This window comes from Citrus sinensis, chromosome 1, assembly GCF_022201045.2.
Source record: "Citrus sinensis cultivar Valencia sweet orange chromosome 1, DVS_A1.0, whole genome shotgun sequence".
NCBI lineage: Eukaryota > Viridiplantae > Streptophyta > Magnoliopsida > Sapindales > Rutaceae > Citrus > Citrus sinensis.
Genome location: NC_068556.1, coordinates 14,901,196 through 14,917,305, shown reverse-complemented (window position 1 = coordinate 14,917,305; position 16,110 = coordinate 14,901,196). Strand labels below are relative to the sequence as shown.

Sequence of the window (16,110 nt, the reverse complement as noted above, 5' to 3'; positions counted from 1 at the left end):
TTGTGTGTGGTTCTTCAAAACGAAAGAAAAAATGCTTCGAAACGGTGCGTTTCCTTTCAATCTCAAAACAACGTGTTTCATTCGGGGCGCATCCTTTCAATCTCAAAACAACATGTTTCATTCGGGGCGCAAGTTGGGGTGCAAGTCGGTGCAAATAGCTTTATAAATTACCACATGCCTTTTCGATTTTGTATTAAATATTTAAATTTATCAAATTAAAATACTTAAAATACTCTTGTGACATCATCGTTTTTTAAATGAAGTTAACTATTTTATGGTAAAATGATAACAATTAAAATATCATAAAGTTAACTATTTCGTGATCATATTATGTTATAGCATATCTAATATACAGCAATCTTTGAGTTATGATCCAAAATCCAAAAATTACGTTATGTGAAATAATTGAATTATATATACATGTTATATAATCCAGCCCCTCTACTTAACTCTTTAATATCTTTCATTGCCACACGTGCATTGGTAGTATCCGCATCAATATTTAAAAAGGCCAGCTCTTAAAACCAGAAACAGAAGGCGTCAAGATTTTGGAAAAACAGACAAAACAGATTTTTTTTTCTATTGAAACGAAAGCTTATTACAAGGGAAACAGCTTACATTACATGAACTTTAGCCTGATTAAACAAAGCCAACACCTACATGCTAAGACTAAAACGAGACAGTACACTTGCGGGGAAAAAAAAAGAAAGAAAGGAAAAGGAAAACCAAAACCAAAAGAGAAACATATTAAAGACACCACAACTCTCTTTGTCTATTACACTTGAGCTGAGCACTAGCTAGCGCCTCCTTGATTGTTCAACGCCTGCGGCTTGCCGGTTCCTTCTGACAGTTGAAGTAAATAGTGGCCACAGGGAGGCCAAGATCCAGATTCCCAGCAAAGAGCCGAGTGTTGAAGTTAGCCCTCGTTGGTGGCTGCTCGACCAGCCCCAATGGAGCCTTCTGCTGAAACAGCACCATTATGTATCGATGAATCCCCACCGGTGGCCGTGGCCCCATGTACGGCAGAATCTCCATCCCTACATTACAAACAGCAAGCAATGAATATTTAGACAGTAAAATTTAACACATCGAAACATATTACAAAGTTACGTTAGTCCGAATTTGCTTTATTTTTTCCCCACTCTTGGTTGACTCGTGTGTCTCTACATGGATGCCACGTGGAGACAGAGAAGCCAGACGAGTGTCCAGTAATAACACTCATCATCTGTACAAGTGGCCTGGACGTGGCGCCATCCACTGGACGTTCTCCAAAATCCTTCGTCAGCACGTGGTGGGGATAATTTCATGGGTGACACGTGTGATGTGCAACACACAGAAGAGTTGTATCAGTCATTTGAGAGAATTTGCGGCTAGTGACTAATGTTTAACACCCGTTGGGTACTGGCTTACTTCAAGAAAATGGGCACAATATCGTCGATGTGATATAACGCGTGAGAAATTTTTGCACTAACTTGCATGCATGCATGCATTTAGAAATAACCCAAAATTAGGAACAATAATAACAAAAATAATATTCCGGAAAATTTTAAAGAAAGAAATGGTTTCAAGAACAATTTTCTTTTTCATGCATAAACTTTACCATGGAAAGAATAAAAAGAAAAAATGTTATAGCTATCCGTTTTCACCTTGAGCGGGGTTAGTGCCACCAGGAATGTCCACGACGATCCTGAAATGATAAGCAAATTGGATGAAGATTTATGAGAGAAAAAAGGTGAAGAGAGACCGCTCTGATGGAAGTGAAATTTAATTGACTGTTAAAATTATTCTGTTTGCATAAAATTTCTTACCAGTGAACCCACTCCCTCATGCGTGGCTCGCTTGGACTCGGAGCATCAGGATCAGTCATCACCTGCACAAGCAGCAAACAAATTTATATTATAAATATCACCTTGCGTGCATGTAATCGTAAGAGAGAATGAATAAACAATAAAAGAAAAACATATATATGAATGCAACTGGAGAGAATAGAAGATAGAGAGCAAGAGCAGAACCAAAGTATAAAGCTCATCAGAGTGGCCGGTTATGTTGAGTTTTGGTGGACTGGTAGCCATTGAAGGCTTGACGTCACATCCGTTGGTGACATGCTTTGAGCCATAGTAAACAGACATGCCAACGCTTGGGACAAACATATCGACGACGTCGCCGATGACCCTGCCGACGACTAGAGGATCAACTGAAGCAGCCATTGAAGCAAAGAAAAGGAAAATAAGAACAAAAAGATGAGTAAGTTTCGGTGTGGGTTTCAAGTGAAAGGAGAGGTAGGGTTTATATAGCGTTAACCCATAGGACATGCATAGGGCACTATAAAGTTGATGAAAGCAGAGGCTGACACGTGGTCTCGGGCACCTAAGAGAAAACCACTACCCTTTTTGTTTTTTTACTTGTAACAGGTGGTGGCATCAAGGCCGACGGTTACAAAATTTTGTATTAAGCCAACAGAAATGCTCTGGTGCTTGTGTATTGTTTCATTGCTCCATGCAAAATCAAGATAAGCATGAAAACCCAGATCAAGACAAAGACAATAGTGGGGTCCACAAAAAAATCAGCGGTATTTGATGATATCATTGGCGGAAAAAGTGGACCATGAAACAGGGTAGTGCAGCTCTTACACCTAGTGGTACTAATCTGTGAGATTCGATTGTGGATAAGTTTTGAGTGTAGAATGAATGTAGACGAAATTTGTGTCAATTGTACAGTCGGCCATTGGTTTTAGGTGATGCAGCCTTTGATTGTGACAAGTGGCAAGTATTCTTCTGTCGTAGAAACACACGTAAGACATGGGTAGAGGTTGGATACAGCTAATTTTTTTTCCATTCTATTGTGGGGCCAATTTTATGCGATCGTCGAATTTTTTTCCTACCAACGGCAGCATGCCACGTAATTAGCCGTTTTCATGGGTGTCCGATACTTTCGATGAAAAATGTTTTCCCGGCCGAGAAGCGAAGCTGTTTCATGCAAGAATTAGGATTCTTTCTTAACCTATATATATATATATATATTAATGAGTAAAATACACGGTTAATAAATAAAAGAATAATAATTAAATAAATCTTGACTACAGTTAATATATGGTCAGACCATGTATTCTTTTTTTTTCATGTAAATGCGCAAAATCAGTTAATATATTAATGATTTCTATTTAAGAAATTTTCCATTGATAATATACATGTAATCGTGAAAATCTACTTCGTGGTTGCCTACTATATATTTAAAGTATGTAGTTTGCGCATTTTTTCTTCAAATTTTATGAAATTTCTAGCCGTCCATACATACTTATATGTCTTTCCAGTGCCCGGTTTCATCCTTATGAAAACTTTTTAACTTTTTTTTCTTAAACCTTGGTGGAACGGATAATTTTACTAAAATGAAGATAAAGATAACATCTAATCAAATTGGCCATAATATGTCTTATTCTTAAAAAATAAGTTAAAAACATTCCATCGGAGAACAAATGAAGAAACAAGATCATGCATGCATCCAAAGGGCAAAGAACCATACAAAAATCATCTAAATCCTTATAAGAAATTTAATTGAGGGAATGGCATCCTCATTCTTTGTATTTGTTGCCAAGGTTAGACTTGGTCGTTAATTTTTTGATCATATAAATGAATAAAAATTTGGTAAAAACTTTTTCAATCATACGGTTTCGCTAGCTACGTACGGTTTTCTTGATTGGTTTCATAACAACACCATTTCCTCGGCCTTATTGATTTTTTAATTTGACAAGAAATTGTTTGTTTTTTTGTGTTTCATCTATTCACAACTCTTAGGCGGTATAATTTTTATGGGCAAAGCTCACTGCAAGCGTACGTCCAGTTAAATGTATCATCCATTTGTTTAGAAAATTAAAGAACTAAAAGAAAATAAAAAATAAAACAAGAATTAACATTTTCTAATTTTCTTCTAACAAATCCAATTATTACTACCAAATAAAATATAAAATTATCAACATGGAAACATAATCATACCTGCTTAGGGATTCTTCCCGTATTCCAAATGCTTGTACAGGATTTGAATGAGAAAAGCCACGCTGTGGAAGGTGCTTGTGCAAATCTTGTCCAGCTAAAAGCAACCTTAGATGTAAAAGGAATTAATAGCAGGAAGAAAGAGTGTCTAAAAATAGATCATCGCATATAATAAATCTATAGCAATGTCTCAAATACATCAGGTCTAAAATGATTCATCAAATTCATTATTTAGTTTGAAGCCCCTCAAAATTTGTTCAGTTCACAAATTCAATTTCTGGTACTGAATTTCAAGGTCTACATTGAATGGAAAGTATTCACATAAGATGGAAATAAGAAATAGATGCAACTCCATCGGAAAATGAAATTTCTTACCTTCAACGCAATTAACTACTGTTGAGGAGGGAACTAAACTATTCCACGTGTCCCGTGGTGATTGGTTAGACACGGTATTGAGGTCTCGAGCTGACTGAGCTATAAAAATATTTGGCTAGGGTTTTTTTTTTCTTTTTTTATTTTAAAAAGTAAGAGGTGGGCCAAGTCCAAATAATTTTTTTTTGTTTTTTTCCCCCTACTCCCCCAAGGATCGAATCCGGTTAATCAGCGGCCATAAGCTTCATGTTGTTACTAATCCAACCACGCCCTTGAGGGCAAATATTTGGCTAGGGTTTGCTTGCTAACGATTTAGTGATTCAGGAGTGGCGAGTTCAGGAGTCAGGCTTCAGGATATTATTATCCCTCTATGTGTAAATTTATAACTACCTATGATAAATAGGTCCATATTTCATACCAGCTCTAAATATTGGATATGGATATAAATTTTATTCACATAAATATGAATATTCATGAGATGTTCATCAACCTTAAATTTATATTTTTAAAATAAAAATAATGTAACATGTTAATATAACAAAAGCTAATTAATACTACATTACTCTAAGAAATTATCGTTAATTGTTTATCTCTATTTATATTTTCTAAAATCATTAATTTTAAAAACTAATTAAATTTATTTTTTATAAAATATAATAATAAAATAAATATTGCCGCTATTGCTATTCCATCGCTGGTGACCAAAAAGGTGAACAAAGTATGACAAATTTGGTACCATCGGATTCTATTACAATTTATCAATGGTATTGAATTTGTTGGTGAAAAAGTAAATGATGGCGGCGGAAATACTACCCAGAAGGTTGACGGCAACTTAATGTCACCGCCTAACGATGATGTGATGAGTTGCAGTGCCGCCTCAATCATATGTTATGGTTTCTGACGAGTTTGATGGAGGGGGCGGTACATCTCACTGATTCACCTAGTCAGCGACGGCATGTTGTCGCCACTTTTTGGGTGGCATTTGCGCGTAATCAATTTCTTTTTTCTAAAAAAAAATTAGTTTTATTTCATAGATCGCGAAATTTTGAATCTGATGGTACAAGATTTGTCATAATTTGATTAGTTTTTTGGTCATTGATGACGAAACAATAATGCCAGCATTTGATACTTTTTAGAGAAAAAAATTTAATTATTTAGTAGGTAATCTATTTTTTAAATTTTCTAAAATTAATATTTTCTATAATTTTGTTATGAGGGTCTATTTGGGAATAAATGTTTTTGTTTAGTACAATTTTGTATTTATTCATTTTTAATCTAGATATCTAGTAAATAGATTTCATCCAATATCCAGTTGGATATTTTTTTAAATATCCATATTCATTTTTTAAAGAATTTAAATAGTCAGACTAAATATATGGATATCGAACTTAGATAGACCAAATATCTATCTTTACACTAAACAAATAATGATGAATTATGGTAAGGACTAACTATTTTTAAGAGATAGTAGAGATGCTTAGGGTTTTAGCCACCTGGACTCATATACATATATTGTGATAAGGTATTGTGCTAAATCTTAACTTAAGGATTACGAAATGTTGGAATCTCAAGTTACGAAACTCCAAAAATGCGATTGGGATGTGATAAGGCCATATGATTTGTTCTTGATTATAATGAGGCTTCGCCTAAGAATTAGAAGATGCAATTGTACCTAGTTTCTTGAGAATTAAGGTACTATTCTATTTTGCATAAGTTTGGTCAACTGAAAGCTCAAATGAGTAATAATGAGAGGTTATGCATTTTGGATCCTCGTTGATAGTGCTAAAAGGTAAATAGCTCTATTGCACCATTCTTTACAAGTTGGTTTTTTTGGGGTGAGCTCCACTTATGAGTTCTTATCATTTGGTGTCAAAACAAAGGTTCATGACGAGAATGAGATTAGACATACCATGCCAAGTATAAGATTAGTATTAGTGTAGCTTCATGACTGTCATTGCGAACTGGGCAACCTAAAGTGGGCTAATAAGAGAGGATTTCTATCACTTGGTTGAGTAAAGTAGAATATCATGAACCTTTGTTGTTTGAAGTTTGATGGAATGTTATGATCCTAAATCTTATATTGGGTACATATAACAATCATTGTAGGAATATAAGCTCCTAAACACCTTGCCTTATAAGTTGATTTTTAAGAGAGTTCCTTATTTAGGATTTTCTAAACTTACTAATGAAGTTCTCTATTATCATAAAGATGACATTAATAAGGTTTATTTGTTTTTGAAAATAAGTGTTTGGTATTATTTTGAAATGAAATTTTGTATTTGTTTTAAAATATAAGAATGATCAATTTTCTATAAATTTGAAAACTCCGTTGGTAGTTTATTTTTAAAGTAGTGTTTGAAATTAAAAAAGTCAAAATGTATTTAGTTGTTTAACTAAGAATATGAAGACAATCAGAGAGAGCATAAGAATAAAAATTGTATAATATAACAAAAGCGTTGTAATGGAGGTTATATTAGAAAATAGTTTTATGGTATATGGTTGTGGATTCACGATTAGAACACAATTGGATCAACGATCCAACACTTTTCTAGCAAAAACCTTGATTAAGAATGAAGGGGTTTATGCCTTAAATAAGGGTTTAACAGCTACAATGCTAAACTAAATTTTTCACACAACACAACAACATTATCAAATGGCAAGAATAATGAAGAAATTATTGTGGATCCCATCAACGACCCTATCTATTAGACAATTATGGTGATTCTAATCACTTCATTTATCAAAGCTTTTGTATACGACCCCTTTGACTTGGCACAAATCCATATACAAGTAGATGTATGAGTTTTGACACTATGAAAGGTGTCAGCCTTATGTAACTTTTAAAATAGTATAGCATTTTATATCAAACTTTAGTTATAAATTAGTGTGAGTTTTGAGCGTCTGTTATTTATCAGAATCCTATAAAATCAACAAGATCTAGCAACCTAGATTCATGAGTATTCATAGAATTAACATGAAATTTAGTTTTATTTCATTATGATGTGTATTCTTATACTAGATAAATGATTGAAAAAATATCATCCTACTTATCATTGCATCTTCTTATGTTAATAATATCTTTCACTACATCAATGTCGGCTACTTATAATGTAGATGTCCACATTTAGATGTTCACTGTTTATATTTTGGATGTTAAGGGTGTGCTTGGCGTTATTTTTCAAATGATAATTTTGTATTTTTTTTATAAGGAATTATTAATTTTTTTTATAGATTTAGAAATTGCACTTGGTAGCTTCTTTGTAAAACAGTTTTTGAAAATTGAAAATTGAAAATGCGTTTGGTTATTTGTGTAGGAATGTAGAGACAAGGAGAGAAAATGAGAACCAAATTGTATAAGACAATAAAAGAATTTTACTCGAGATTATATGAAAGATTTTTTTATGATATTTGAAAGTGGAAACACGGTTAGGAAACAACTAGATCAACGATCCAACAAATTTATAGAGAAGACCTTGCTCAGGAAAGAAAGTGTTTATGCTTGACACAAGAGGTTAACAGCTCCAGTGCTCGAGCAAATTTTTTTGCACTACACAACAATATTGGATTCCATTAACAACCCTTTCTATTAGACAATTGTAAAGAATTTCATTACATTGGCTACTACAGCCTTCGTTTGCAACCCGTTTGACTTTGCACAAGTCTGCATGCAAGTGGATGTAGTTTTGTTATTACATGGTGTTGAAACTATAAAGACGACTTGCGTGCTATACTTTGTACACCATTAGAAGTGGGAATTTTGGCACTATAAGAAGGTGTTGGCCTTGGTGTTGTAGAAGCTATGACACTAAATTGAGGCTTGTGTGCCCTTATGAGAGAACTAGGGAGGATATTGATAGTAAGGATACAACCAAGATAGTTTTCTATGGATTTAAATAAAAGATTCCCAAGGCTTGTCTTCATTTTAAAAGTTGCTTGGAACTACTGTATTGGCTACAAGACAGTGTGCACCAATTGATTTTGTGAAAACTCAAATATAGAGTCAATACCTAATGGACTATATACAAAATCACTAAAATCTAGGGGACTTTTGAGATTTTATAGGATTTTCTAGCTTATTATGCTAGAGTAGTTGTGTCTATTCTCATAACTTTGACTTTCATAAACACAAACCTATCATGAGAGGTTAATGAGATAGGACTTCTAAAACTATTATGCAATATATATATATATATATATATAGAACATGAAAGATAGAAAAATCGTGTAATATTTATTTTTTGATAAATAACTAATACCAAGGATAGCAAAAAATATATATATCATGACAACCTTTTCAAAAATATTCATTAGAATTTGAAACAAGTAAAGAAAATTATCCAATAACAATTCTTATACCATTGCATTAGTAAAAGTAATTATTCGAAAGTTTAATTTAATTAAGACTTGTTGGTCTTCTTAAGGGAATAAGCAAAAGAATACCAATCTTCAAAGTTTTTTTTTCTTTTTTTAGATATACTAATATATTACAATAAGAGTTTTACTGATATTTACAATCAGAAATTGATTGAGACTCTCTTTAATAATTTTATTATGACACAACTCAAAGGTTGACCCTCACTTAATACTGGAGGGAGATCTATTATACCCTAAATGTGGGGAAACAAGTAGACCCCTAGTAAGAGGAGAGTGGTTGGGACTCGAACCCACGTGCTCAAAGTTGTTGAGTGCATGGGTTGCTAATGGGCTCATAGCTCATTTGTTAGCCTAAAGGGCTACACATATTGTAATTTTGATGATAACAAACATGTGTCTTAAGTGATTTGATAAATATTGTATTTCGCATTTTCTCTAGTTCTTGAAGGATAATGTTTATGATGAAGTGAATCATGTTAAATCAAGTTCAAGACACTCAATGGACAACGGCGCGATCAAAAATAAAGTTTAGAGCTCAACAGACTCATTATTCTGACAATTCTTGTAAAGTCGGTATGATTCAATAGATGAATAGTTTAGCATTTGAGAAACTCAAGAATTTGTTTAATAAATCATTATTTTTTTCATAAATCAAAAGTTTTACAAGTATAAGCTAAGTATTTTATGAAGTTAGTTATTTTTCAAGGTGTGGACTAAAATGAAAAAGTTTTGCAATCTTTGATTTTAATAAGTATTGTTTTGAATTCCAGAGTTGGACTTATTTGCAAACATTTGAATTTGTTTAGGTCATACTATAATTTATGAAAGTTTAAGGACCTGAGTGTGAATATCATAAGTGGACGGAGAGTTTGCGGCTAACCGCCTGAGGGCTAACGACTAGCTACCTGAGGAAAATTTCACATTTTCAAATTTTGAACTAAATTAAAAAAGTTTTGAAAACTTTAAAATTTATAAGTATTATGTTAAATTTTGAAAAGGATTATTTTAAAAAATATATATCATGTATTGGGTCATATCACAATTTTAAAAAGTTTTAGAAATAACAAGTATTATTTAGAAATTCTAAAATTGGACCTGTTTGCAAAGTTTTATGACGTTTTGAGCCATAATTTAATTATAGAAAAGTTGTGCATAAAATGTAATTTTGTGAACAATGTTACTGTAGCAAATTCAAATTTAACGGTGACTTTACTGTTCTGAGACGGTGAACTAGATAAATTAAGCGGCTAGCCACTTGCTTGTTGGAATTTGCCTATAACAACTAGTTTTTTGGGCTTTAGCTATAAAAACTCAACTCCAACGTCAATTTTAAGAATCCAGCAAGCATAAACAAGTTTGAAACAATATATTTTGAGCTCCCAATTCAAAAATCACCATAGATTAAATCTTTATTGAGCTATCAATTGTACATCCACTCTTAAAGAGAGTTTCATTGTTGTAATATTTATTTTGGAAAATTATCATTTGTATACCCTTAGTTTATTCCATTATCAAAAATATTATAATACTTTGAGGGTGTATCAATCGTCCACCCTAAGTTGACAAAATATATCAGCTGACCACCAAACCGTTAGTTGCCGTTAAAGTATGATGACGTCAGAAGGGTAATTTGGTCTTTTCATATGATACAAGTGATAATTTAAGAGTATACAAGTGATACAAAAAGAATTTAAAGTATATAAGTGATAATTTTCAAGGGTAAAATCGTCAATTCACTGTAATTCCGTTAACTTTCAAACGGCAACTAACGGTTTGGTGGTCAGCTGATACATTTTGTTAACTAAGGGTGGATAATTGATACACCCTCAAAGTATTATAGTATTTTTGATAACAGAGCAAATATAGGGTATACGAATGATAATTTCCCATTTATTTTTCATCAAATTTGTGAGTGTATAAGTGTGAGACACACCTGAGTGAAGAAATTGAGAGATAATCTCTTGGTTGTAAAGGTTTATTGACACCTTAGAAGTCAATTGTAAAGAACTTGAAGTCTTGGGAGGTTTAAATAGTGAAATCTTCGAGATTGGTTGGCTTGGAGGTGTGGACGTAGGCGGGGATTGCCGAACCACGTAAAAAGTATTGTGTTTGCTCTCTCTTCCCTTACTCTTTTATTATTGTGCTTTATTGAATTTATTATTTTTTATTTTATTAAGGAAATATATTAAATTATTTTGCGTAAATTTTAAAATCTCAATTCACCCCCCTCTTAGGTTACATAACTTGCATTTCACCATTGGCCTACATATCTTCAAAGCTATAATAATAAGTTAGTTCACTTTTAAAGGCTAGTTTGAGATTGTGGTGGCTGATGAAATAAATTACTTCTCCTTTGCGGATAAAAGAAGTTACTAATTAAAAAAACTAGTTTAATGTTTGATAAACTATGATATTGTTGTTGCTATGAGTTTGAAAAGAAATGTGCATGAATTTAGTAACTTTCATTACGAAAATGCTATTTTATTATATAACTACAAAAATACTTACAAGTTTAAATTGTCTTTTGTTTGTCTACAATAGTTTATGGAAAAATAAGATATGTTTGCTTTTTATTAAAATGATAAGGTTATTGTGAGGAATGTATACTGATTTGGGGACCAAAATGCAATCAAGAGAAAGTTTCTAGGCCTTAATGCATATCAACTTTAGTTGAGGGGTCAATTTGCAAATATGATGCTAACGTGGTCTAGAGGACATTAAGGTTGTTAGACTGTTTTTAGAAAAATTTCCAAAATAAATAGGTTGGTTCACAGTGCATGGTATAACAGTTTTTTCTCTTTCACTTCTTTACCAAATCATGTGATTCTTGTTTTAGAGCAATCTTTGTAATGTTCTCTAGAGATTTGATCTATGTGTAATTAGTTTTGAGTAATAAAAGGCTTTTGAATTCTTTCTTCTCACTTAGTAGTTTGTCTTTAGTGTTGTTTTTTGGGTTTTTGATTCAATTTATTATTTTCTCTATTTCTTTGTTTCTTTTTTTTATCTTAATTGATTTATTGATTAAATTCTTAGTGAACTAGCCATTAAAACACAATAAGTGGTATCAGATCCTTGATTGGTTCTAGACAATGTCACTTATAGAGTCAGAAATTGGAAAATTCACCATTGGTGGTGATTTTTCATTGTAGAAGATGAAGATGAGGGATCTTCTTGTCCATTAGGGTCTTAAATCAGCATCAGAATAAGAAGATTTTGGGGGGCATCAAACTCTGTATTTGAAGAGAAGAGAAAATAGGTCTTGAACTGGGTGCACAGTACTTTAATTTCAAGTCTTAGTGGCTCAATCTTGAGGAAAATTTCTAATGAGAATGCAACATTGAGGATCTGGAATAAAGTGGAGGCTTTATGCATGAAGAAATCCTTAGCTCACAAGCATTTTTTGAAAAAGATTTTGTTTAATTTATCAATAAAAGGAAGGGTATCCATTCAAGAACACATAGACACTTTCAACGAGATCTTTCTTGATCATGAAAGAGTTGAAATATGAAAATTAGTTATGAAGACAAGGCCTTCTTTCTGCTGAGTTCACTAAGTCTTATGAATGATTTGTGGACACCATGTTGTATGGTAGAACAATAATAACATTAGATGATGTCAAGGCTTCTCTAAGCTCTAAGGAGATTTAGAAGAATGATTGACATGAAGTGAGTAATGGTAAGGGTTTAATGGCAGAATAAATAACTAAAGACAAAAAAAGAATAAGAATAAAGCAAAGAAAGACGAGGAATTGGCAAAAGAGAAGATAAAGAGAAGGAAATGCTTTCACTATAAACAACAAGATCAGTACATTAAAGATTATGCTGAAAAGAAAAAAGATGAGAAAGAAAGAACAATAGATGCAGTAGTAGCTTCTGATGATTCATATAATGATGGATATCATAGCACTGACTTATTGGTGGCTTCAAATAGCAATATAAGAGATCAATGGGTCCTTGACTCAAGTTGTTCTTTTCGTTGTGTCCTGATAGAAGTCTATTTTATGAATATAAATATATAGGCAGTGGTAGATTTTTTATGGGAAACAACAATATGTATAAGATTATTGGTATAAGGTCTATCAAAATTAGGATGTTTGATGGAACTATAAGGACTCTAGATAATGTAAGGCATGCAGCTAGGCTAAAGATCAATTTAATCTCTTTAGGCATGTTGGATAATTTGTGATACTTCCTTAGATTTGAAAATTATGGTTTAGAGATCATGAAAGGAACTGAAATAGTGATGAAAAAAGCAAAGAAGAATGGCCTTTATGTGTTAGAAAGTTCATCAGTATCCGTGTTGGCTGCTATGCCTGCTATTTCTGATATAGACATAACCAAATTATGGCATATTAAACTTGAGCATATGAGTGTTAAAGGGATGCAAGAACTAAGTAAACAAGGGTTACTTTCTCATGATAAGATACATTAGCTAGAGTTCTAAGAAAATTATACCTTTAGTAAGGCACATAGGTCCAAATTTTCAGAAGGGTTGTATAAGTCTAAACAAGTGTTAGATTATGTATATGTTGACATCTAGGGCTTGCTCCGGTTCCTTCTCTAAATGGTATGAGATACTTCATGTTTGTAATAGATGATTACTCAAGAAAGGTTTGGATATACATATTGAAAACAAAGATCAAGCTTTAGAAAAGTTCAAAGTTTGGAAGGCTTTGTTGGAGACTCAATTTGGTTTCAAATTGAAGTGCTTAAGAACTAACAATGGCTTTGAATTCTGCAATAAGAAGTTTGAAGATTTTTTTCAAAGATAAGGGATCATAAGGCACAAGACAATGTGATTCATCCCTCAGAAAAATGGCTTAGCTCAGAGGATGAATAGAACCCTTGTGGATAAAACAAGATGATTACTGATAAACTCCAAGTTACTAAGGAGTTTTTAGGTTAAAGCTATCTCTACAGTCTATTATTTAGTGAATAGGTTATAGCTATTGGGTTAAAAAACCATGAAGAAATTTAGTATGAGAAGTTTACAAGCTATAAACATCTTAAGATATTTGGATGTCTTGCATATATTCTATTAAACAAAGAAAAACTAAAGCAAGAGCAATTAAAGATTTATTTGTGGGCTATCTAAATGGGGTTGAAGGCTATAATAAATAATGTAGAGAAGCTTATAGGTGTTTAATAAGGACTGACGTTCAGTTATTTAAAGCTGCTATAATCAATAAGTCTAATCAAGTCACTTCAAACACCAATATCAATGCAAACAAAACACAAGTTACAAGAGCTGTTGATCTTGATTATAAGATTAAGGTAGAGTTAATTAGTGATTATGAAGATAATATGCAACTAGAGATTGTTGAAGATGATTTATAAGTTGTTGGAGGTAACCTACAAGATATAAAAGTAACTGTAGTGTTTAAGAGTGACTAATTATCCAATCAACTCGAAACACTTCCCAAGATCCAAATCAAACAAACAAGATGCACCAAGAATCAATCCAGTAGAATACATAAAAGAGTCTAGAACTAAAAGGAATTAAGAAAAGAACAAGAGTTAACGTGGTTCAGCTAGCTTCAGTCTAGCTTACATCCACGGGAGAAACAGAACCCAATTCTATTGATTGTTCACAGAAGTTACAGAGAGCTTTTCAAGCTGATTACAGAGTCTCTCAAGAAGCCTTTGTTTCAATCTCCTCAACTCACAATAGCTCACTCACTGTTGGCAGAATTGGCTGTATATAACAGCTTGTTAACGAATCAGTAACGAACCCAGAAGCCCACGTGACTGGCATGTGAATTAACTGATTCTAACGAACCAAGAAAACAACTTATCCGTGCACGTGAAACTCTCGTGCATCACTTAAACCAAAACGACCTTCATTCTTTTCGTTCAAAGGAGTAAGTGTGTTGCTTTCCAAAACGCGACATTAGCTGGTTGTTTTACCAACTAATTTGCTTCATAATACAACAATTCTCTACCTTGAACAAATCACTCCCTGATCCTGGTTTCTCCAACTTGAGTATTTTAGAAATCACTCAGCCCAGCTTTGTCCAAGCAACTCTTGAACCTAGCTGTAGTTACGACCTTAGTAAGCATGTCAGCAGGATTATCATCTGTATGCACTTTCACCATACTAATCACACCTTTTGAGATTACATTTCTGATGAACTGTAACTTTATATCAATGTGTTTAGTTTTTTCATGGTGGGCTGGGTTCTTACTCAAGTAAATTGCACTTGAGCTGTCACAATGAACTTCAACAATCTCCTGCTTCATTCCTAGTTTTGTTATCAACCCTCTCAGCCACAGAGCCTCCTTGGCAGTTTCTGTTACGGCAGTGTATTCAGCCTCTGTTGTTGACAAGGCAACAACATGCTGCAAACTTGCCTTCCAGTTAACAAGGCAACCATCCAAGAAAAACATATAGCCAGTTAGAGATCTTCTTCTGTTTAAGTCCCCAGCATAGTCTGAGTCAACATAACCACAGAGACCTGCAACCTTTCCAACTGATTTTCCATATACCAGGCCATACTCTTGTGTACCTTTCAGATACCTCAGCACCCATTTAACAGTCTTCCAGTGCTCGTTTCCAGGTGTAACCATAAACCTACTTACAACACTTAAAGCATGAACTAAATCTGGTCTTGTAAGTACTATTGCATACATCATGCAACCAACAGCATTTGTATAAGGAACTTTTGTCATTTCACTTCTCTCTTAATCTGTACTGGGACATTGTGAACAAGACAACTTGAAGTAAGATGCTAGAGGGGTTACTACTGACTTGCTGCTTGACATCTCAAAAACTCCAAGTACCTTATCTAGGTACTTTCTTTGAGACAGAATCATAGTACCCTTCTTCATGTTCCTTATTATTTCCATTCCCAAAATCTTCTTACCTGGACCCAAGTCTTTCATATCAAATTCTGAATTGAGTAGTTGCTTCAAAACCTCAATCTCTTCTCTTTCACTACAAGCAATCAACATATCATCTACATATAACAACAGATATATGTAGTTACCTTAATCTATGATCTTGTAGTAAACACATACATCATAACTGCACCTTAGATATCCATGAGTGACCATAAACTCATCAAATCTAAGGTACCACTGTCTGGGTGATTGTTTCAGCCCATACAGTGACCTCTTCAACAGACACACACAGTCAGCAGATTCAGGACTTGTGTACCCTTCAGGCTGTGTCATCAAGATGTCCTCATTTAGTCTTCCATGCAGAAAGGCTGTCTTGACATCGAGTTGATCAAGCTCCATGTCTTTTACAACTGTTAAAGCTAGTAGCACTCTGATTGATGTATGTCTGACTACTGGTGAGAACACCTCTTTGAAATCCACTCCAGCCCTCTGTGTGTAACCTTTAGCTACTAACCTAGCTTTGAATCTTCTAGGTTCAG

General features: G+C 33.4%; 2 protein-coding genes across 2 annotated transcripts; both read right to left on the bottom strand.

The window, feature by feature from the left end:
• Nucleotides 1-547: 547 nt before the first annotated feature.
• Nucleotides 548-2,275, bottom strand: LOC102613234 (protein MOTHER of FT and TFL1). The gene is made up of 4 exons (XM_006490681.3): nt 2,013-2,275; nt 1,809-1,870; nt 1,647-1,687; nt 548-1,037 (listed from the first exon to the last, which is right to left on the bottom strand). Exons 1-4 carry the CDS (start codon nt 2,205-2,207, stop codon nt 817-819), a joined length of 519 nt encoding a protein of 172 aa, XP_006490744.1. The 5' UTR covers nt 2,208-2,275; the 3' UTR covers nt 548-816.
• Nucleotides 2,276-14,719: 12,444 nt separating this feature from the next.
• Nucleotides 14,720-15,400, bottom strand: LOC127903231 (secreted RxLR effector protein 161-like). The gene has a single exon (XM_052443893.1). It carries the CDS (start codon nt 15,398-15,400, stop codon nt 14,720-14,722), a length of 681 nt encoding a protein of 226 aa, XP_052299853.1.
• Between the last annotated feature and the right edge of the window lie 710 nt (nt 15,401-16,110).

Coding starts and splice junctions, on each gene's coding strand:
- LOC127903231 (XM_052443893.1), bottom strand. CDS start 15,400: ATGACAAAAGTTCCTTATACAAATGCTGTTGGTTGCATGATGTATGCA.
- LOC102613234 (XM_006490681.3), bottom strand. CDS start 2,207: ATGGCTGCTTCAGTTGATCCTCTAGTCGTCGGCAGGGTCATCGGCGAC. Junction 1,871..2,012: donor CTGATGAGCTTTATACTTTG/GTTCTGCTCTTG, acceptor CTGCTTGTGCAG/GTGATGACTGATCCTGATGC. Junction 1,688..1,808: donor ATGAGGGAGTGGGTTCACTG/GTAAGAAATTTT, acceptor TTATCATTTCAG/GATCGTCGTGGACATTCCTG.